The sequence below is a fragment of the Dasypus novemcinctus genome, chromosome 23, assembly GCF_030445035.2.
Source record: "Dasypus novemcinctus isolate mDasNov1 chromosome 23, mDasNov1.1.hap2, whole genome shotgun sequence".
NCBI classification, from domain to species: Eukaryota; Metazoa; Chordata; class Mammalia; order Cingulata; family Dasypodidae; genus Dasypus; species Dasypus novemcinctus.
In genome coordinates, this window is record NC_080695.1 from 12,482,484 (window position 1) to 12,503,268 (window position 20,785).

At 50.2% G+C, this 20,785-nt stretch overlaps 2 protein-coding genes across 8 annotated transcripts in view; one reads left to right on the forward strand and one right to left on the reverse strand.

The window, feature by feature from the left end:
- CYTH3 (cytohesin 3) overlaps positions 1–7,850 on the forward strand; it is a 160,434-nt gene extending 152,584 nt beyond the window's left edge. For 4 of the 6 annotated variants that reach the window (XM_058285770.2, XM_058285768.1, XM_004459698.5 and 1 more), the window contains 4 exons: positions 4,163–4,239; positions 4,323–4,394; positions 4,517–4,671; positions 4,870–7,850. In XM_058285770.2, the coding sequence (XP_058141753.1) occupies positions 4,163–4,239; positions 4,323–4,394; positions 4,517–4,671; positions 4,870–4,942 (377 nt within the window). In that variant the 3' untranslated portion in view covers positions 4,943–7,850. The remainder of the gene's footprint in view (positions 1–4,162; positions 4,240–4,322; positions 4,395–4,516; positions 4,672–4,869) is intronic. The other 2 variants (XM_058285769.2, XM_071211137.1) reach the window with 1 other exon arrangement.
- Positions 7,851–8,041: 191 nt separating this feature from the next.
- Positions 8,042–20,785, reverse strand: part of USP42 (ubiquitin specific peptidase 42) — a 52,039-nt gene continuing 39,295 nt past the window's right edge. For both annotated transcript variants that reach the window (XM_058285767.2, XM_058285766.1), the window contains exons 13-18: positions 17,118–17,828; positions 16,908–17,002; positions 13,620–15,113; positions 12,254–12,555; positions 10,103–10,146; positions 8,042–9,052 (exon numbers count right to left, since the gene is read on the reverse strand). In XM_058285767.2, coding sequence (XP_058141750.1) covers positions 10,139–10,146; positions 12,254–12,555; positions 13,620–15,113; positions 16,908–17,002; positions 17,118–17,828 — 2,610 coding nt within the window. In that variant the 3' untranslated portion in view covers positions 8,042–9,052; positions 10,103–10,138. The remainder of the gene's footprint in view (positions 9,053–10,102; positions 10,147–12,253; positions 12,556–13,619; positions 15,114–16,907; positions 17,003–17,117; positions 17,829–20,785) is intronic.

A 20,785-nucleotide genomic window follows, 5' to 3' on the forward strand; every position in this document is an offset into this window, starting at 1 on the left:
CCCCAGTGTCAGCATAGCGAGGCCCGACCACAGCGGCGGCACTGAGGAGGAAACGCAGCTGAGCCGCTCCGCTCCGGGCCGCCGCCCCTCCCAGAAGCCGTGCCTGCCTCTCTGAGCTGTGGCATGTCAGAGCAGGGCAACCCTGCCCACCTCCACGGCAGAGGAAGTGTGTCAGGCTGCACGAAACCATCCCAGAAAACTGCCAAGTTACTGGGCAGATAAAAGTCCGAGCCAGTTTTCTGTACGAGAAGCAAGTGCGTTTCTCTCTGAGCGCCTCGCGCCTCTCTTGCTTTGGTGTGGCTGTGATTTTCGATGCGTGGTTTAAATGTGCCTTCTTGTCTCCCTTCTGCCTGTGGCTCCCACCTTTCTGTTCTGTGACGGGCTGCCCCTGCTTGTCCTGCGGTAGGAGGTACGTACCCCGTTGCTTCCTGCCCCTCCCTCGGCTGCGCATTTCTCGTGGCGCTCTCTCCACCTGCCGGGCGTGCACCACTCGTGCTCACGGCTGCCGTCCACCGGATCGTTGGCCTTGGACTCGTGGGGATTTGGAGACTCCCGCGCAGAGTGTGGCGAGTGGAGGGCCCCCTGCCAGCAGGGCTGAGGGCGGCCACGGCACCCGTCTTCCTGCGCATGGGAATGCTGTGTGGGGACGCGCTGTGCCCGCCCTCTGGTCTGTGGGGCGCCGGCAGGGGCACAGTCGCTGACAGCCGGCTCCGCCCCTGGCACAGCCCGGCCCCCTGACGCGGATCAGCCGGGGGAGTCTGGGCCACACCAGGGCTCCTGACCGCTGCCGGAGGAGCAGAGCGGCCGCTGTTTATTTGGTGGGCTGTTGAAGGAAATTTTAGGGGTGCTTTGCCTGTGTGGGGATTGGGGTTTTTTGCCTCCCTCTGACATTAAAACCTGTTTATTATGGCCAGCTGTTTCAGGTCAGCACTTCTGAGAACAGATGGTTTCTCTTTAGCACATAAGATATTAAAACCCACGACAGTTCAGGTGATTTACTTGACCCAGGAAGGACAGGCGGACATGTGGTGACAGCTGAAGGGGGGCTGCCCCCGGCTCTGCAGCGGCAGTGGCAAGGCTCTGCCCGGGCCACGCCCCCGTGGCTTCCTCGGGCCGTTCCAGTGGCCAGGAGGGTTCTGGCTCCTTGCCTGCAGGTGGACTGGCCTGCTCACGGCCCTGGACTCTTGAGCCTCCTAGAACCCGTGATCCCACAGTGCGGGGCAGGAGGACTGCATCCCAGAAAGCAGTGGTTGCAATTTGGGTGGAAAAGGGGTGTTGACTGACGAGACCCTGCCCCCTGGTTCCCGAATGGCCAGTGCGTGTCGGCAGGGAGCCGGCGTGGCCTCATTGCTGGCTGGGTGGGACACTCACGCCGGGGAAGGAGGGGTGGCCGAGGCAGAGTTCTTCTCCAGCCTGTTTTAGGTGAGTGGGTCTGCAAGCCAGGGAGTTGGTGCAGCGGGCCTGAGGCGCACCCCAGCCCTCGGGCACTGCCTGCTTCCCACATCCCCCCAGCGTGGGGTGTACCTGTGTGAGGAGCACCCCAAGTGCCGGCTGGGTGCCAGGAAGCGGCATCCCCCGGGAAACAGGCCTCCCACCATCCCCAGGCAGCCAGCGTTCCCTGCGAGCCGGTGTGGGAGTGGCCGAGGTGGGCCTGCACCCAGCCCTCCTGCCCGCACCCAGCCCAGCGGCTGGAGGGGCCAGGCCAGCCCCCAGAGGTGGTTCACGGGCCTAAGGAGATTGCACGGCTTTGGGCACCCCACAGCCAGTGAAAATGGATGGCCCCTTGTCCCCACTCAGGGCAGAGGACCCTCTGCACAGCAGGGCTCTCAGCCGGCACATGAGGTCACAAATGCGGCCCTGCCTGGCTGCATCCTCCTAGAAAATTTAGTTTCAGAACAGGCGCCACGTTTAAAACACCTGACTGCTTTGCCAGAGCACAGGAGTGACTTTATGCCTTTTGTAGGATGCAGTGTCGCGATGGCCAAGTAAACTTAAGGTTTGAGGATCGATTATATTAAAAATACAGACGACAACATCAGAGTTGCTGTTATTGTAGGAGAAAAGTGTGTTGCAGGCCTGTGTGGTAGCACGTTTGCATGTGTACTTGTGGGCACGTGCGTCCATGTGTGCGTGTGCAGCTGTGTGTGTCTGTGTGTGTCTGTGTGTGTGTGTGTGCACACATGCCTGGCAACAGCAAGGAAAGCAGTAGGGAAGATGTCAGAAGTGGGCGTGACGGCATCCCGGGGAAGCCAGGCTCCCTTCTGCAGGCACACGCGGTGCGACGCGCACGCCTCCTCACTGTCAGCCTGCTGTGCAGCCGGAGCGAGCGAGCCCCAGGCCTGCGAGGCCCCCCTGGCTTGAGGGCGCGCACCCCCACGTGTCCCTGAGTATGGTCGCAGGGGGCATGGGTCAAGGTGCAAAGAGCCAAGGGGCCTTCCTGGCAAACCCTGCTTCTCAGGGTTGCTCGTGAGACCAAGTCAGTGGAGGGCGCAGTCCAGAATCAAATGCTTGGTCCCACGAGGCGACAGGGGAGGCCCAGGTGCCAGCCAGGAGGGCGGGGGGGGGGGGCACCCGGGGGATTTTCTGAAAGGGGGCTTGTTTGGGAGCCAAGTGGCCGCAAGGTTCCAGGAGGAATCCGGGCTTGACGGGAGCTGTGGCAGCCTTCGGAGTCTCTGGCTGCTGTTTGGAAGATGGCGGGAGGGTGAGTGAGGAGGGGGCCTGTGGGGCCTGGTGGGTGGCGTTGGGGCCCGTTGGGTGTCGGGGATGTTGACGAGATGACTGGACGCCTCCACTTTGGCTCGGACTTTCCGGTCCCAAAGCCTCAGGCTCTGGGGACGTGCCTAGAAGGGCTCGGCCTTCCCTCCCTGGCTCACAACTCCAGCGCTAAGAATGTCCTTGTGCGTCTGTCACTGGAAGACGCTGGGACAGAACTGCCTTGCCTGAGGGTCTCCAGGTCCCTGGTGTGGACTGGGCCACCCCGCTCTGCTCCCACGGAGCTGGCGGCACAAGTCCCAGGATGGGCCTGCAGGAAGCCTCAGGGAGCTGGCAAGCAGGGTCCTGCCGGCCAGCCCTGCTGTGGGGAGAGGGCTACAGGAGCTGCACGTGGGGGCTGGGGGGGCAAAGGGCCCGCCCAGGAGTCAGGAGGGGCTGGGGAAGGAGGGCGGTGCTCCAGGCACCTGGACTGGGGCCGCCGGGAGGTCTCAGGAGCAGGGGCCGGCGGTGCGTAGAGACCCTCAAGCTGGGAGGCTGCCGGGCAGCCCTCCTGGGGTGTCCTTGAGCCAATGCCCTGGGCCCCACACTGCATCGCACCCTCGGCGCTTGTGGATGCTGCCCAAGCAGAGGCCAGGGACCCTCCCCCTCGCCCTGGGAAAGCATTCAGCCTGCTCGGCTCAGCAGGTGGATGGACAGACGTCCCTCCTTCCCGTCATGACTGAGCCTTCTGCCACCCGGCTTGGCCCTGAGCTCCCCTGCCAACTCCCGACCTGTGTGACCCCAAGGGAGCTTGTGGCTCCCCAAGAAGCATCCCCTGCCTGGCGTCAGCTCTGGGAGCCCAGACCCCGCGTGCTCAGATCCGCTACCACGAGCGTGTGTTTCTCTTAAAAACACTGGCAGCGTCAGAAGCCCAGGCTAGACGTGGAGGCAGTGGGGCTGAGTCTGCTGGTGTTTGGGGGAAAACGAGACTCCCTTCCTTTAGCTCAAGGAAGTGGCCGTAGATGAGCCGCTGGCGCCTCAGTGTGCCTCAGTGTGCCCCAGCTCTCGTGGATTAGTTCAGCCTGGTAACTCTCCGGCAAGCGGGTAATGGCTGAGGACCCCGGCCTCCCGGGGCCCTGCCTCGCGGTCAACACCGCCCCGACAGGCCGGGGGGGGAGGGTGGCCACCTCGTCACCGTCATCTCCACGGGGGGGGGGGAGATCAAGTCCACCTCTTGGGACTGACTCCAAGAAGCAGATTTGAAGAGGGACGTGGGGCGGGGCGGCGTGGGGTGCAGGCGTGCGGGCCTCCGCGGTGGGCCCAGCCGCCCACTCTGCGGCCAGGCGGGCAGAGGGGCTGAGGGCCGGGCCGCGCTGTCCTGCCTGGCGGTGGGAAGTGGAGCGCTTTCCGCAGGAGGGAGGTGGCGCCGGCTGGGGCGCGGGCGCGGCCTCACCCGGCCTTCTGCTTGCAGGGGGGCGCGTCAAGACCTGGAAGCGCCGCTGGTTCATCCTGACCGACAACTGCCTCTACTACTTCGAGTACACCACAGTAAGTGGGGCCGCCCAGCCCTCGCCCAGCCCACCCCAGCGCCGGCGGCCCCGCAGCGCCTGCAGGTGCTCCTTTCTCTGTAGGACAAGGAGCCCCGGGGGATTATCCCGCTGGAGAACCTCAGCATCCGGGAGGTGGAGGACCCCCGGAAACCCGTAAGGCACCCGCGCCCCCCAGCCCTGCGCGAAGCCCCGGCCCGCGTGGCTGCCGTGCCCGCCCGGGCGAGACCCTCCCCAGGGCCCCGGCTGACGGCCGCCCTTGTCTTCCTCCCCACCAGAACTGTTTTGAGCTTTATAACCCGAGCCACAAAGGGCAGGTGATCAAAGCCTGTAAGACCGAGGCGGACGGGCGCGTGGTGGAGGGCAACCACGTGGTGTACCGCATCTCCGCCCCCACCCCCGAGGAGAAGGAGGAGTGGATGAAGTCCATCCGGTGAGTGGGCCGCGCGCCGCCTCCTGGGGCCGGGGCAGGACCCTCGGGCCAGGACGTCCGGGCAGAGACCTGTCTGCTCGCACCCGCTCTGCCCGCTCTGAAGGAGTCGGACCTGCTCCGTTGGTGACGCACAGGACCCCGTGCCGCCGCCAGCCCAGGGCCAGCGCTGACCTAACCTGGTTTCTTTTTCTTCGCCAGAGCAAGCATCAGCAGGGACCCCTTCTACGACATGCTGGCGACGAGGAAGAGGAGGATTGCCAACAAGAAGTAGAGCTTTTCTGACCCGAAAGGTAAACGCTGAACCCGACTCCACTGCAGCAAGTGACCGCGTCCCTGCCTGACTCTTGGACACACCTCCAGAGGCAGCACCTTCCGGAAGGCTCAGCAGGAGGCAGGGCTTTCTGAGGGGTGCTTGCAGCTTTGCAGGGGTGATTGAACGGGTCGAGCTTTGAGGACCAGACCGAGTGCTCCGAAGCCTCACAGGGGCCATTCTCTGGGGCCGCGCCGGCACGTTCTTTCCCTGCTGCGCAGCTCGCTGTCCACAGCAGTGACGGCGAGCGCCTCACAGTCGTACCCGCAGCAGCCCGCTGGCTCTGCCGTTCACGCGGCTGTGCAGCCGAGTCAGGCTCGCCGTCGCTGGAGCCTCGGCCGCCTGATGCTTGTGTAGTCAGTGGCGCTGGCCGTTCTAGAAGCCGCTGTTTTATTATCAAAACAGGATAGGAAAAGCTACCACCTTCTTATGCAGATTTTTTTCTCAGATATATAGGATTATAGCTTTTATATGCCTTTTTGTATTCTGAAATTATAACGGAAGATACTTTCTAATGGTAGTATTTTTAGAGTGGCAGCTATAAATTTAACTCGTGGACACAGGCATTTACTGTGCACTGGAAAAAGAAATATGCAGCACCCAAAGGGAAGGGCTTGGGGAGCACCCGCGGTTCCACCAAGCTGGCGTCACCCTCAGGTCGGGGAGCCAGGCGGCCCCCCTTAGGCAGCGGCCACCGTGGTGGAACCTGCCCACTGGGGGCCAGGGCTCTGGGAGCTCTTCCAGGTGGAGACGTTTTTGCCCACTAATATATTCTAAAAAGCAAAGCATTAAATATAAATGGTTTGGGATATGATTCTCTTAACTGCTGAGTTCAGGAAATGGAGCCCCACAGGGGCAGTCTCACAGGTTCGCCCGAATCCACAGGCTGCCTGGCTTCCCACCACATTCTGCCCTATTTAAAAAGGTTTTGGTGAAACGGATGCTTTATTTTACTGACCTAACAATTTGACCAAAATTCTTAATGTAATGAATAGACTGTTTTCAGAGATTTAATCTCCCATTATGAGGAAGAAAAAAGCAAGCTATGGGATGGAAACGTGACGTAAAATACAATACCTTTAGACCTAACAGTGTGGCACTTAGGGATTTCTGGCAACAGTTTAAAAAACCCAAGGACCCTGACCAGGAGGTGGTCGGGCAGCCAGTGGGCTGGTGCGCAGCCAAGGGCGAGTGCACCTGGACCAGAGGCCTTGGGCCTCCGGAAGGGCCCAGTGACAGGAGCCTCTTTCTTGTTCCACGGGAGCTTATTTCCACTCCAGGACACGCACACTAGACACATCGGGCCTGCTTGCCACAAGGACCATTCTGTGACCGGGGTCTGTGCAGAGGGGGCTTTTGTCCCCACAGAACTTCCTGCTCCTGCCCCACCTGCGTACACGTCTTGAGTTGCACCCTTTAGATGCCATTCACTACTTCTGTGCAAAAAGAAAATCAAAGAACCTGAGATTGTATGTACTTACGTTTGGTTCTGAATAGCAGAAGAAACTATTCGTAACAATTCCCATGAGTTGCCTTGAACCGCTGTGGCCCTTTGCCTTGACGTAGCTTTAAGTCACACTAGACTGCAGAGGGGTCTAAGCCTGTAATCTACATCATGCATCAAACTAATTCTTTTGGCTCACTGCCAAGCTTTTAGGCTTCGTTACTGTGCTAAAACCTTGGATCTTAAACCTTAGTTTCTGAGAAAGGCACCAGTCAGCACTCGAATTGTCTGACTGCTCTGTATGCAGCTCTGGCCTCCCGTCTTCCATGAGCACAGAAATCGTCCCCAAGGCCTGCCACAGCGATGCCACCCTCCGCGGCCAGGACCGTTCCATCAGTATTTCACACTCGGAAAAACCATCTTTTCTTCCTCCTGACTTTGACCCCAGGTATGACCCTGGAACTGCAGGGCTCCTGTCTTTTGGGGTTGGGTTTGGGAGAAGTGAGCAGGAAGTAAACACCTAATGGGAGTGGTCCTCTGCCGGGTCCCACGTGAGGGAGCGTCCCCCGACTGCGGTTTCTCCAGGACCACTGCAGCCATGGTGCTTAGAGTCGTGGAGCCTGCCGCCCTCTAATTCCTGGTTCTGCAATGTTAACAGGAGGGGCGTGTAGCCCTCCAGCAGGCTGCCCGGAAAACCTGCCCGCCAGGTCTGCTCCATGCTGGAGGCAGAATGCGGTCCCCTCCTCACAGCAGGGGGCCTGGTCTTGTCACCTGAGCACAACTGGTCATGTTCATTGCACCCCCAAATATCTGTGCTCCGTGCTTGAATTATCAGTTCAGCTGTGGCCAAAGAAAATTTCCTCCAGAGACAGAGCAGGGAGCAGGCAGTGAGGAGGAGCTTCGGGTTGGGAGTGCGCCAGTCCCGGCCTTGCCGGCCTCTCGCACTGGGCCCTGCTAGCATTTTCTGAGGTCTTACTGGGCTGACCGTGGGCCCGAGACAAAGCAAGTGTCTTTAGGGTCCCTGTGTTTTTGACCAGTTTATCGTGGTACCAAACTAAGTCAATATAGAAGCTATTTATAGGCGCGGCAGCATTTAATGCCTCATATAAAGCAATGTCTATTTTTCAAGTTACAAATGCATATCTGCACAGATGTGCTTGCTGAGAAGTCAGGTCTGTGGCAAGCCAGGAACCACAACTTGAGTTTTCATTTTCTTAGAAAACATTTCTATTTACAATAAGTGTAGTTAATATGTATATAATGTACATATCTTGATTTCCAAAATGTTTATTAAATGTATATACTCCACAACTTGCATGAAGAAATATTCTGTATCTATTTTGTTGTAAAGAATTAGTAAAATTGAAGGGTTTTGGCTGTAAAAGCTCTTGCTTATGCAATAAAAAGCAAATTATTGTTAAACAAGTTTGTCTGAGATTTGGTTCTTGGAGACATTGCTGAGTTCAGCCCCCTCCCTGCTCTGATCTCCACACCACATGTCCCAGGCCAGGCGAACCCGCGCTCTCTGTTGGTTTCGGTAGGGTGGCCCGCAGGGAGAAGAAAGAAGAGTCTAAGTGAATGGGGAGAACAGCAGTAAAAAAATAAGACTCCAAATGTTTAATTTGCTGCCATTTATATACTATATAAATTTTACATGCTGTATATTTACAGTGGGGCAAGTGCTTTTTTAATCTTTAAAAAAACAAAGATCAAACTTTAGACATCTCTGAACAACACAAACTGTATAAACCATACAGATTATTCAGATACAAACTGTATTAAATACAGTTTTCCCCACTCCATCTCCTGATGCAGGACCAGTGAATTAAAGTGTATCACAGTTTGATAGCATATCCATATTAAAAATAAAATCACAGTATGAATTTGTCTGTAACTAGAAACTTTAAGGGACCAAGCTGACAACTCAGACTCCAATATCATATAGTCAAGACAAGAGACACTGTATAAAAAAGTGTTATGTAATAAAAACATACTGTAGGCTTTACAAATAATGTTTGGATTATACATTCATAATGTAAATACTCATTATAACTGGTAAATTGATTGGAATAGTTCCACAAAGTTCAAAAACAGAACTTGTCTATAAAATACATCTTCAAATCTTGAATACAACTAAAATATGAAGCAAATTAGTTTCTAGTATCAGACATTACAGAAAACAGACTGCTCTCAAAAGTCTAGTTGAGAGCTCGTGAATCTTTAAATAAGTCTTTAAATTAAATATACGCACTGTCAGTTTGTACTTCTAATAATTCCATGGTTCCCGATGGCCTTGCACCAGATGTCTAACGTGGAGGAACATTACATGAAATACAAGGAATCAACCTGAGTCTGTAATTAAGCAGCATTTGAGATGTTCTATTCCAGGGCATTATTCTCAATGTGGTTTATATACACGGTATTTTACAATGGTCAGCAGTTGTAGAAAGTGTTCATCCATTTGGAATAAGGGTAATTAAGAAAAGGTAAAAACTAAAAAAAAAGTTCTCCATGGTAAAATCTGTACAGTATTTACTAAAGAAGCACCACGCAGATTTGAACAAAGTTATTTTCTATATTTATAATTTAAGCTGAGTTGGGGATGGCTTCTGTTGAACGAGTTGAATCTGAAAGATAAGATGCGCAGGAGTCAGTGACCGCGGAGGCAGGAGGTGCGGAACCAAGGCCTGTTGTCACCAGGGCCTCCCCCTCCCCACGCCAACAGCTTCCTCGGGGCTCCCCTGTAGCGGGGGTGGGGGGTGGGTGGGTGTGTGTCCCTGGGGGTCCCTCAAAACAGGCCACCTTAGGCAGCCTGGGCCCCAACTGCCTGTTTAATCTACCTCTTTGACTAGGGTGTGAGTTGAAGCCCTCAATTAGGGTTAGAGGTGTCTTTTGAGGACACACTGATACATCGTATTAATTAACTACAAATTAATCTAACGGAGAAAATTCATCGAGATCCATTTAAATCCCCCTCACACACTAAAAGACATATTTGGATGAAACTCCCTTTCAAGGGCAAAATGACAGACTCTCCCCTTTACCTCGGCAAGTGCAGGGTATATAAAACCTGAACTGCGCTCTCCAGGCCACTGAATAAAATGCCAGCATTAAGTTACTTGGACGCAGCCTTGACACTCGGGGTTGGATCTGCTGCTCTAAAGTCACTCCTCACCACCAACAGGGCGTCACTGCCTCTGTGTGGCCCTTTGCCTGCTGACCCTGCAAGCTTCCAGACCAGGAGGCGCTGAGGCCCGGGAGCTGGGAGCCTCCCTGTCCTCGGGCACGTCAGGTGAGCACCCTGGTGTTCCTGATGCTTTGACCTTGCTCAGGGCTGATTAAGAGCGACTCTACCCGAGTGGAGGGGCACAAATCTCTAACCAACACAGAAGAGGGTTTAACGAGGAAAAGGGGATCCAAAGATGCTTGCGGGTATTTGGCCTTTTTATACAACGGGTTTGCTGCCTCCCGAGCTAGCCGAGACCCAGAGAGGCAGGTTCCCCAGACCTACTCCTGCAGCTCCTCCCCGGGGCTCAGCAGACGCAGCATCAGGCCAGCACCCGGCGCGGGAGCGAGACTGGCTGCGCACCCTCAGTTTCACATGGAAACACCTTCATCCGGCCCCTCACCTGCCTCTACAAACAATTACAAAACGCACAGGTAGGAAGGCAGCTTACCATGACTAGTGAAGTTTCTGTTTTGAGGCCAAGTTTTCAATCACCTAGAAAGCAAAGGTTAGGACACAGGTTTTACTGACAGTTTTGTTGTTTTTGTGCCTATGCTCTATGTGCATTAAATGACTAAAATCAGTTGTCTGTAGTTGACTGTAAGTCACCTGAAATCAACCTACACGAGGATAAGCAACTACAGACTCACGTAGCTTTTTATCAGTGTTTTCCTGAAAAGGAGCTTATGTGGGAAAGAAAAAAATCAACAGGAAAAAAAAAAGTAGTTTATGTGGGGACCAAGGGGCAATGCTCCCATGGAAGATGGAGCTACAGCCCAGCCCCTGGGGGAGCAGTCTCATCTGCCCACCTTGGCCCCATTAAACAGACCAGCATTCAACACCGACAGAATAGGTGTCAGGGCAAAGAAACTCACGGAGAGCTGAACGGAATCAGAGACACTAACTGTAGAAAAAGAACAAGAAAATGGTCCAAGTCCCAGGACAGAGGACTTCAAGAGCACAGAGACGGCAAGGGAGGGGTGCCTGTCCTCAGCCCCAAGGCAGCTGAGATGGGACGGACCCTGGGCTGCCCAGGCCATCCCTGACGCGGGTGGCCTCACAACACTCGTGTGGGCCACCAAACACGAGCCTGGGCTAATCTACTTGCTGTCTGGAGCTATGAGTCAAGTTGCCACCACTGTCCCCGGGCAGCTGAAACAGGATGATTCTGACAGTGGTGGAGAGGCCACCCACCCCTCATCAGTTACTCCTGAGATGCCACGCCATGGCAATCCGAACCAACCCCCTTCCCAAATCACCAAAATGCTCGTGAAATCAATTTTAAAACGCATCTAATGAATGTCTTCATTCCTTCATTATGAACTGTTCCACTTTAGCCCTCACTTTCTTGCTAGCAGTGGCAAGTCTTTCCACCTGCTGTCCACACCCAAATTTCCCCACAACACTTAACAGTGTGCTTATCCTCCAATCTCTACGGACACCAGCACTTGATGGGACCACCTGCCCCTCCTCCACCAACAGTCACTAGCCGGCTGGGGGCCACTAAGGGACAGGCCTTGCCTCTTCTCCCCATGCCTCCCCCATAACAGCTACATCTTAGCCAAGTCCAGGACAGTCAGGAACCAGGGGGCCCAAGAGGCCTCTGGGCTAGTGCTTTGTTCATGCCACAGCAGGGGGTAGCAAGCGCTTTCTGGAAGGGGCCAGAGAGAAGCATCCCTGGCTTGGTGGTTCTGATGGTCTCAGGTGCACCTGCTCTGCCACTGCAGCTCCAGTGGAGCCAGAGGGAGTCAGAGACAAGACGGACACAAATGAGTGTGGCTCTACCCCAATACCCTCTCCTTAGGGACTCTGAAATTTGAATTTCCTGTAACTTTCATGTGAAACGAAGTAGTAGTATTTGGATTTCCCCCCAACCATTATAAATGTTTTAAAGCCACTCTTAACGTGCGGTTCACATACGAGGGGAGGACCGCCTCTTCTGTTATTTGCGGTTCTAATGACCCTAGCACTCCCTTCTGGGGCCAAAGACCATGAAGCAAATTAGGGTGGAGGAGAGGGGGAAATGTTACAAAATTACAAGGGAAGAAACAAAGTGCAAAGCAGAAACTAGAATTCCAGACACCTGGAGTCTGCAGCCATTCAGCTGCGTTAGCAGCCCCCAGCCCCCTGCACACCAAAAGCCTCCAGCTAATGTTTCTAATGACCCAAAGCCATCAAATTGTGAGATTATACACTAAACACTAGAGGCTTGCAGACTTAGGAGACTAAAGAATATACTACAAAAATATTTCTATCAAACATGGTTTTAAAATAAAAGTTCTAGTCCTTAAAGAGGCACATACTCAGATATCAGAGGCTCCAGATATATCACAGGTTTTGTCGGGTCCAATGCTATAAAAACTTCTAATAAAAATACTTTCAAGAAATGTTAAGAGATAAACATGCAGACCAGGCAACTACTCCACACTGTGTGTCTAAGAATTGGAGCTAGATGAAACAGGGCAAAAGGGGGACCCAGATTTAACTGAATACCCTCTATGCCACTGAGGCTTTCTTTCTATGGGCTAATTACCTTTTCACACACACACACAAATTATTAATAAAAGTTTCTATATTCTTAATTCCAAGTATCTCCTCTTACCCTGGCCACACTCGGGAAGATGAAATTGGTCATCCCTGCTTTCCATCCTTACACGTTTTGCTTTCTCACGGAAAGGTCCGGCGCCTTCTAGAGGCAGGCCGCCCGTGAGAGGAGCGCCGCCCTCGGGCCTCTGGACATGGTCAACAGTCTCACAGCCAGCGGCCTTGAGTAAGTGTAGTTCTGAATCTTTAAAAAAGTCCTCTGATTTTCTTGAATGTCTCTTCTTTTTCTTCTTCTTCTTTTTATGTCTGTGGAGATCAGCATCAGAGTATGCTACTGAAAGATCTGAATCCTGCTGATGCCTGCAAAGAGTAAGCCAGAATTCAGTAATAAATAAACAAAAAACACCTCAAAGAGGTGTTGGCTTTCATACCCATGATGCAACCACAAGTAAAAGTCTCATCTAACACGCGTTGTCTTTCAGTTCAATAATTTTTAAGTCCAGGGTTGAATTCTCTAACGCCAACTCCACACTGAACACATTCAACACTGGAGATAAAGTTATTAGCCAAAATATGATGGGAGGATCTCGCTAACTTTTCCTAAAACTAGCAGTTCACGGCGAAGGGCCCTTTTGCCAGGTGTCTCCAGCACACAGAAGGAAGCGGTCCGTCGTCTCCTCTGCCCTTGACAGCCATGTCTCTACCTCCCAGTTTCTGATCACTTTTCCAGCGTTTCAATTTAGGGACATGTCAACTGAAACACATTCTTTTTATGCTCATCCACCACATCACAGACAAGTCATTTTCAAGATAGTCAAAATTTAAAAATACAAAAACAAAGTTCCCAAGTAGCTTATCAAAATGAAAAATGGAGTCAGGAACTCAAAGAACAAAGACAAAATAAGAATCACAGGTCCCCATGCTGAGTAGACAAGTAGGCAAGGACTGAGAGCTCCCGTTCTCTGCCCACCTGAGAGTCGCTGATAAGAAGCAGATAAAATATAACCGATAAGGTATAGGTAAGAACAGATAAGAAAATAATAACCACATCTGGTAAGAATGTATTAACTGTGAAATCAAAAACTCTCAGGGAGTCTATCATTTACAGAACATCACACTCCTAGAAGAGTTACAAAGCATTAACTGAAAATGGTGGTACCGCCTTAAAAAATGAGGTTGATGGGTATTTTACCGTACCACAAAGTTAGACATAGCTTGAAAGGGTCACTAAGCTTTAGAAATCTGTGAAAAGACTGAAATCTCAAACCCACACAGAAGAAAAATACAAACCAAACCAAGATAAAAGCGCCATAGCCCTTCGCTCGCTACTATATTGGGTTAGAAAGCAGCAGCTGCGACAGCCCGTCCCGACAACGCCGTAAAGTGCAGAGGCCCCACCCGCGCACCTGCAGCCCAGCACTCACCTGGGGTCCCGGTCGCGGTGCTTGTCTTTGGATTTCTTTTTCTTCTTTGATTTTTTGTGCTTCTTCGCTTTCGGCTCTTCTAAATAATCCTTTTGTAAACTTCTCCGGGCTTGCTTTTCTACATTGCAGTCATTATTTTCTATATTATCATATCGCCGTTTTCGTGACTTTACATTTTCAGGTTCGTGAAACCGATCAGAGAGATTGCAATTTGTTTCTTCAGATACAAATGCAGTTTTTTCGTGGGAATATTTCTCTGGGTAAAGAGGAGCGTGGGGCAGACCTGCCCTGGGGCTGCTGAAATGGTGCCGCCCCTTCTCCTTAGCAGCCAGCTCATAGCCCTTCCTACTTTCACAGTGGTCCTTGTACAGCCGTCCGCTGTACTGGCCCTTGTCGTGTTCTCGGTCCCTGTGGAAGGGCTTCCAATCCCTGCTGTCCCGCACCGCGTAAGGGGTGTACCTGCTATGGTAATAGCGACATCGGTCCCATCGCATTTTATCAGGATAGTATTTCTCCCTACCCCAGAAGGGCTCGCTTTGAGAATGGTGGTACCTGCTCCAGTCCTGCTCGAAGCCGCTTCCATCACGACAGTGACGATGGCCATACGTGCCCAGAGAGTGGCTTTCACAAGAGCTGACCCTCTCACCGCGACAGGGGTGGTGCTGACTCCCGCTGCAGTGCTCTGGCTTGGTGCGGTCCTGCTTAGGCCGCTCTCTGATGTAGCAGTACCGTTTTTTGTGATAATGGTCCTCTGTTTTGGTCTTACTTTCCCTTGTGTGTTCTCCACTGGAGGAACGATCCCTTCGGTTACGATAATGTCCTCGATCAACTTTTCTGAGGCTACTTATTTTTTCCTTAATTGGAGAAGAATCCTGAACTTTTGGCCCAACTTTATTTTCTTCACCTCTATCGCCATTATTCTGCTCAGTGCCCCCTTCTGAATGATTTCCTATGATCCTGTCCAATTGAAGAGAAGGCAGCTCATTTGCAGACAGAACTTTGCTTTTAGAAAGGTCCTCCGTTTCTTTGCATTTTTCTCTATGGATGTAAACTAGCAGTTTATGCTCACATTCATCATCTGACTTTACTGAGGGAGTTGGGGTCAATTTCTCTGCCGTTTCCGTGGACACTGTGTCCTGTGGACTCTCTATTAACGTCCCTTTTATATCCTGAGATGGTGTGATCTGATCATTTGTTAAATCTCCAGAGTCACAGAGTTGAGAAAGTTGACCATCCCCTGTAGTATCCTTGTTGGCATTACAAAGATTGTTGATACTGGCCAAAGACTCATCGGGTTTTGCTGAAATGTTTTCTGACGCTTCTTCTTTGGTAGATTTGATGCTGGGATCAGAGGGAGGAGGCAAAGCCTTCTTTAACTTGCTGCTAAGACTTGGAACTGCCTCCAGTTTCTCACTGGAATCAAGAGTGCTGCTGCCACCAGCCTCAACTCCGGCATCATGATCCTCTTTAGGAGTTTTTTCTATTCCAGTTGTACTGTAGCCCCCACCAAAATAAAATAAAATAAAATAATTGGTTTGTGTAAGAGGCTTTTGTCATTGACTTACAATGACAAGTATTTCCAAACATCCATTTAACCCATTATTTTATACCTTTAAATATATCTGACTGAAACCCATTACTGGGCTTGTCATCTCTGGAAACTTGAAATTTTTTCCTTCTCTCATTAAAGAAAAATACAGAATTTTTTACCAAGCCTACCTGCTATCCATTTTTCAGCAACAATAATTCTGTAGTTCCAGTTTCTAACCCTTCTTAAAAGATAGTCTAAACAATTAAAAAGTAAAATGCTGACAAAGCACTTTTCCTCTGGATTTCTTTTCTCTGAATTTCTCTTAGCCCTTCAAAGGTAGTGAGTAGGTCCCTCCAAAAAGAGCCACCAGCTCCTGAAATTACTTAAAAAACTGCAAGGAATCACTGAAGCGCTAGAAAAACTTTCTGTAGTAAATGAACTCTGCTCTTGATTGCGTCAGAGCTTTTGTTTTATCCTCAAGATTACCAAAAGCTGCCAGAAAACAGGAGAAACCCTACAGGGGTCCCCATCTTTTAGAGGGGCCCCATCTGGGGAAAGTAACAAATGATTTCACTATAGAGAAGTCACCCAGAGAGCGGAGGCCTGGAGAGCGCCGTGCGAGTGGTGACAGCTGCAGGCCACGGTGCTCACAGCTCTGTGCATGCTAGATCTGAGGGCTTATAAACTAGACCAGGAAACCAACAGAAGCAAAGTCATTACCAATAACAGAGCACTCAAACCATTCTGAATACCCTTTTTGCCTACTGGATTTGCCCTGCCCTATTTTAATCATTAAACCTTCATGGCAGTGGTTCTCAATGAGGGCAGTCCCATCTGCCACAAACAATTTTGAAAATGGGGTGGGGGGCCATTTTTGGGTTTTCACAGTGAACTACACTAGCACGAGTGAGCAGGGGCCAAGGACGACAGATGAACCGACCTGCAAGGCAGGGCAGTCCCACAGAACGAGCAAGTGCCCCCATCCCACATGTCCTGAAATTCATGTGGGTGAAAACCTGGTCACAATATTTATCTGCACAGTTTTAAAAGACACTATTTTTTCTAGGAATTTGTAAATTTAGGGACAATTGTACTATGATGTGGTCAGAAATTCACCAAGAGTTGTTCACTCTGAAAACGTGACCTCACTGAAGGTGATGCTCATGGTAAACAGCAGACCACGTCGTCCACGGCAAACCACCACGTCCACGGCAAGCCTACGCACAGGCACGAGCACCTGTCTGCTTTGCTGAGTCTTGCAATGTAGTCTTACTGATTATTTACATATGGGAAGAGCTATTTTATTATAAAATACTTTATACGGTAGTTACGGTACAGTGAGGTCCATCTGTTGATTTAATAAAATATTAAGTGTGATGAACTTATTTTAGAATAGTAGAGGGGTCATTACAAAATACTTGCTACTTGACATGCCCCAACCTTAATACAGCTTCACGTATTTGTCATTAAAAGTGAGACAGCAGGAAGCATCAAAATCAGGAGTATGCCACTAACACCTGGCCAAGGAGAGGGGAAAGTGTTAACTCAAATACATCAGGTACTCATGGACTCTCATCGTTTTTCATCTCTTCTAAAAGGCAAATTAACAACTTCTATAGATAGTGTTCACATCATTCTAGGATTCAAAAGCTCATGGTAAGACTTCTACAGTGTTAAAATACTGACACATCCAAAGGCACTATTATGATTTTCTACTATGCAGTTTCATTTCCTTATTATTTATATTCTTATTTTACCTTGTTTCATCTGTCGAGCCTTTCACTTTGTTGCTAAGCTTGAAGGTCTCTAAGATTTTGTCTTCTGGGAGAGGTGGCAAAGGAGCAGGCATCAGCTATAAGAAACAAACAAGGTATTTCACTTGCAATCACCAACTCTGTGCCTACTGAAAAGGTGCCAAGTGAAATGCGAGAAAACAAAGACAAGCCTGCCACCCGGCACCCACTCACCTTGCCAGGTAGACCGTTTGCCTTAGAAAAGGGGTTTTCTGAGTGCAAAGCAGGCTGGGCTTGGCAAATGGCACCATCAAAAGGCAGACCGTTTTCTTTCGGGTCACTGTCTGTACTATTAGCACCATTTAGAGTAACAGGATCTTGAAGCTCCTGCTGAGAAGCCTCATCCTCTTCAGCATCTGGACCAGAAGAAAGAGAGCTCTCGACTGTACCGATTCCATTTTCCTTGCTTAGTCCCTTTGACTCCTCATCAGACTCTTCGGATGATTCGGCACCATAGGGGACCAACACGCTAGAGTTCAGCTTGGACTTGCCATTCATCACTGGCTTGGAACAAGACTCACCAGGGGTAATCTGTTTTGTTACTTTACTAGAAACTGACATTGTAGATGCATTCGAGGTAGACTGTATTGCAGAAGAATTGGTAATGGTAGAAGAGGGAACAGGTTTGTTAGGGTTCTCCAAAGAATTGTTATGAAGGTTAGGTTGACCTTGGCGAACAGGCAACTTGTTGTGAATACTGATAGTAATTTTTTGTTTCTTGGGATGTTCTGGGATAACAGAGGATCTGTTAACTGACCAGTTTTGAACAGAAGTTGAAGCATTAACAGGACTTGCCCTGTTGACATTGGAATTACCGTTAGGACTTGACACGGAACTGTTTGGAGTTTCTTTCAATGGTCCAGTCCCGTTTACATGAGGTGGATTCTGTAATTAAGAAAACCATAATGAAGTTAGAGTTCCCTAATAGTCACAGAATCAAAATCCATTCTGCCTTGTGAGCCCTTCCCATTTTGGTCTGTTTTTCCTTTTTATGAATAACGAGTTTCACAGACCTTTCCTTTCATTCTCTTCCTGCCCACCATATATCTTTCTGTCAATTAATCAACAAATAGGGACAAATATGCTTGCATAACCCTCAAACCAAATTCTTTCTGCTCCAAATTCGGGCATGGAGTTAGGTATGCTCTCCTTGGTTGGGTGTCTTGGGAGCCCACCATTGGACAGAAATGGGAAATGCCAAGAAGAAGAGAATTCCCACTGGCCTTGGGAGAACAATCCAGTGGGCAGAAACAGAAGGTGGTTTCAGGCACCCTCTCTAAGCCAAGCGTCACTCGATAATCTAGTTCTGAAGTCTACTTGTGGTTATTTTGTCCCTGCTCTTTGCTGAATGCCCAAAGGCATATGATTTATGACTCTACTATAATCCAAATGTTGTCCAATGTCCATTAAAAAATCATTCAACTAGACAATCTCTGATAATTCAAAACAAACTCAAACTGAAAACCTGTTAAAACACAATAGCACAAATGATGCTGATTGTTCCAAGGTGGGGAGGGGCTATAGAAAATGTCACCAAGGAAGTCTGGCAAAAGCCAGGCCTCTACCCACTCTGGGGAGATTTTGCACCTGGGGGTAAAACAGGACCATTAAGGAACACGATCGAAACTACCTGAACAGCAGAAGAGAGATGCCACATTCCTGAAATGGCTAAATGGACATAACAAAAGTGTCCTTGTAAAGGGGTCACTTTCCTGGGTCCAGCATCAATAAAGAATCCCCAAAGAGGGCAGATGAAGGATTAGAGAGGCAGAGGGATCACTTCTCTCCTAGAAATACAGCTAGGGGACAGGTGGAGACTGTCTGAAGGGCTGGTCTGGGACTTAGGACACCAGGGGAAGGCAAGACTCCACTAGTCGAGAGAGGGGCGAAGGAAAGGTCTCTGCTGGCTGGAAAATTCCCACGAGTAAAGGTGCAGCAGTAGCTGCTGGCACCCACCCCCCCACCCTCCAGAGCAAAAAAGGGGTACCCCGGCCCCTGGCCAGTGGCTGCAGACTGAGGGGGCAGCAGGGATCCTCTTCCCCATTCAGAGGAGAGGGAAAGGACAACACAGCCCATTGCAAGTGCACATTTTTGCCAGGAAACTTGGTCTGCTGTGTAGAGGGGCCCCGCACATTCAGGTCATGTGGGGCCATGACATTTGTTTACCTGGAGAGCTGGCAGGGAACAAAAGGTAATTTGCCTTTAAACACCCTCCCTACTGCCCTGGACGGTTCCTGAGGACACAGGGGGAGGGAGGCTGGCCAAGGGAAGAAAACAGCTTCTGAGCAAGTTTGTTTGCATGGCTTGGCTTGCCCCAAGGAAAATGCTTCTGCACTGTCCACTGGGGCAGGGATACAGTGACTGTAATCCCCTCTTAGGGGCTGGGATCTAAACTGAGAGGTTAAAGAGCACCATCTGCTGGCAGACCAGAAAAGTGCACAGAAAGAAGGGAAAAAATAATAAATCAGAGAGGAAAGAAAGTATCTTTCCCAAGGCCCTTGGAAAGTGGCCTGCACCCCATTATTGGGGCCTTAGCCCTGGTTTCAGCAGTTAAACAGGGGCGATCCTAGATATCTAGAACAAGTTGAACCAAGAATTAACAAACAGTGGTAGCACACAGCTGCTTAACAGTAAATCCTAGTCAAAAAGAGAAACTGATCAGAATAAACTCAAACATCATAGTCAGATGCATAAACATCAGCAAAAAACTACAGGCCATACTAGGAAAAAGGAAGATATGACTCAGGTAAAGGAACAAAATAAAGCTCCAGATGAGACACAGGACTTAAAACACCTCAACAATGAGGTTCATACATATCTCCCAAATTAAATCATGGAGCTGAAGGACAGAATGGCTAAAGAAATAAAAGACACTGAGAAGACACTGGGCAAGCACAAAGAAAAACGTGAAATCTTGGGTAGAAAAATAACAGCTTACGGGAATCAAAGACATAAGTGAGATTAAAAATACAACAGAGGCATACAACAGCAAATTTGAAATCATGGAAGGAAGAATCAGTAGCATAGAGGACAGAACAGCTGAAAAGGAAAAGAGAACAGAGAAAGAATGGAAAAAACTGAGCATGAGCTCAGGAAGTTGAATGATAGCATGAAGCACACCAACGTACATCGTACAGGTTAAGGTAGTTCCAGAAGGAGAAGAGAATGGAAAAGGGGAAGAAAGAGTATTTGAAGAAATAATGGCCAAAAATTTCCCAGCTCTCATGAAAGATATGAATATATGTGTCCAGAAAGCACAACACACTCCACTTAGAAGAAATACAAGTAGACCTACCCCAAGACACATAATATTCAAAATGCCAAATGCCAAAGATAAAAAGGAAATTCTGAAAGCAGCAAGGAAGAAGTAAAACATCACATACAAGTGACTTAGTGTGGATTTCTCTTCAAAAACTATGGAGCTGAGAAGGCAGTGGTATGGTATAATCCAGGAACTGTCCTACAAATATGACAATGAATTTAAAATATTCATGGATAAATAGAAACTAAGAGAGTTCACAAGCTAGAATCCAGTTCTGCAGGCAACACTAAAGGGAGTTCTTTAGCCAGAAAAAAGGCAAAAGAGGCCTAGAGGAGTGTGTAGAAGTGTTAGACTATCAGAAAGGGTAACCAAAAGGGGTAAACACAGTAAAAAGAGGGAAGCAGACTTGGCCCAATGGATAGGGCATTCGCCTACCACATGGGAGGTCCGTGGTTCAAACCCTGGGCTCCTTTGACCCATGTGGAGCTGGCCCAAGTGCAGTGCTGATGTGTGCAAGGAGTGCCCTGCCATGCAGGGGTATCCGCCGCGTAGGGGAGTCCCACACGCAAGGAGTGCACCC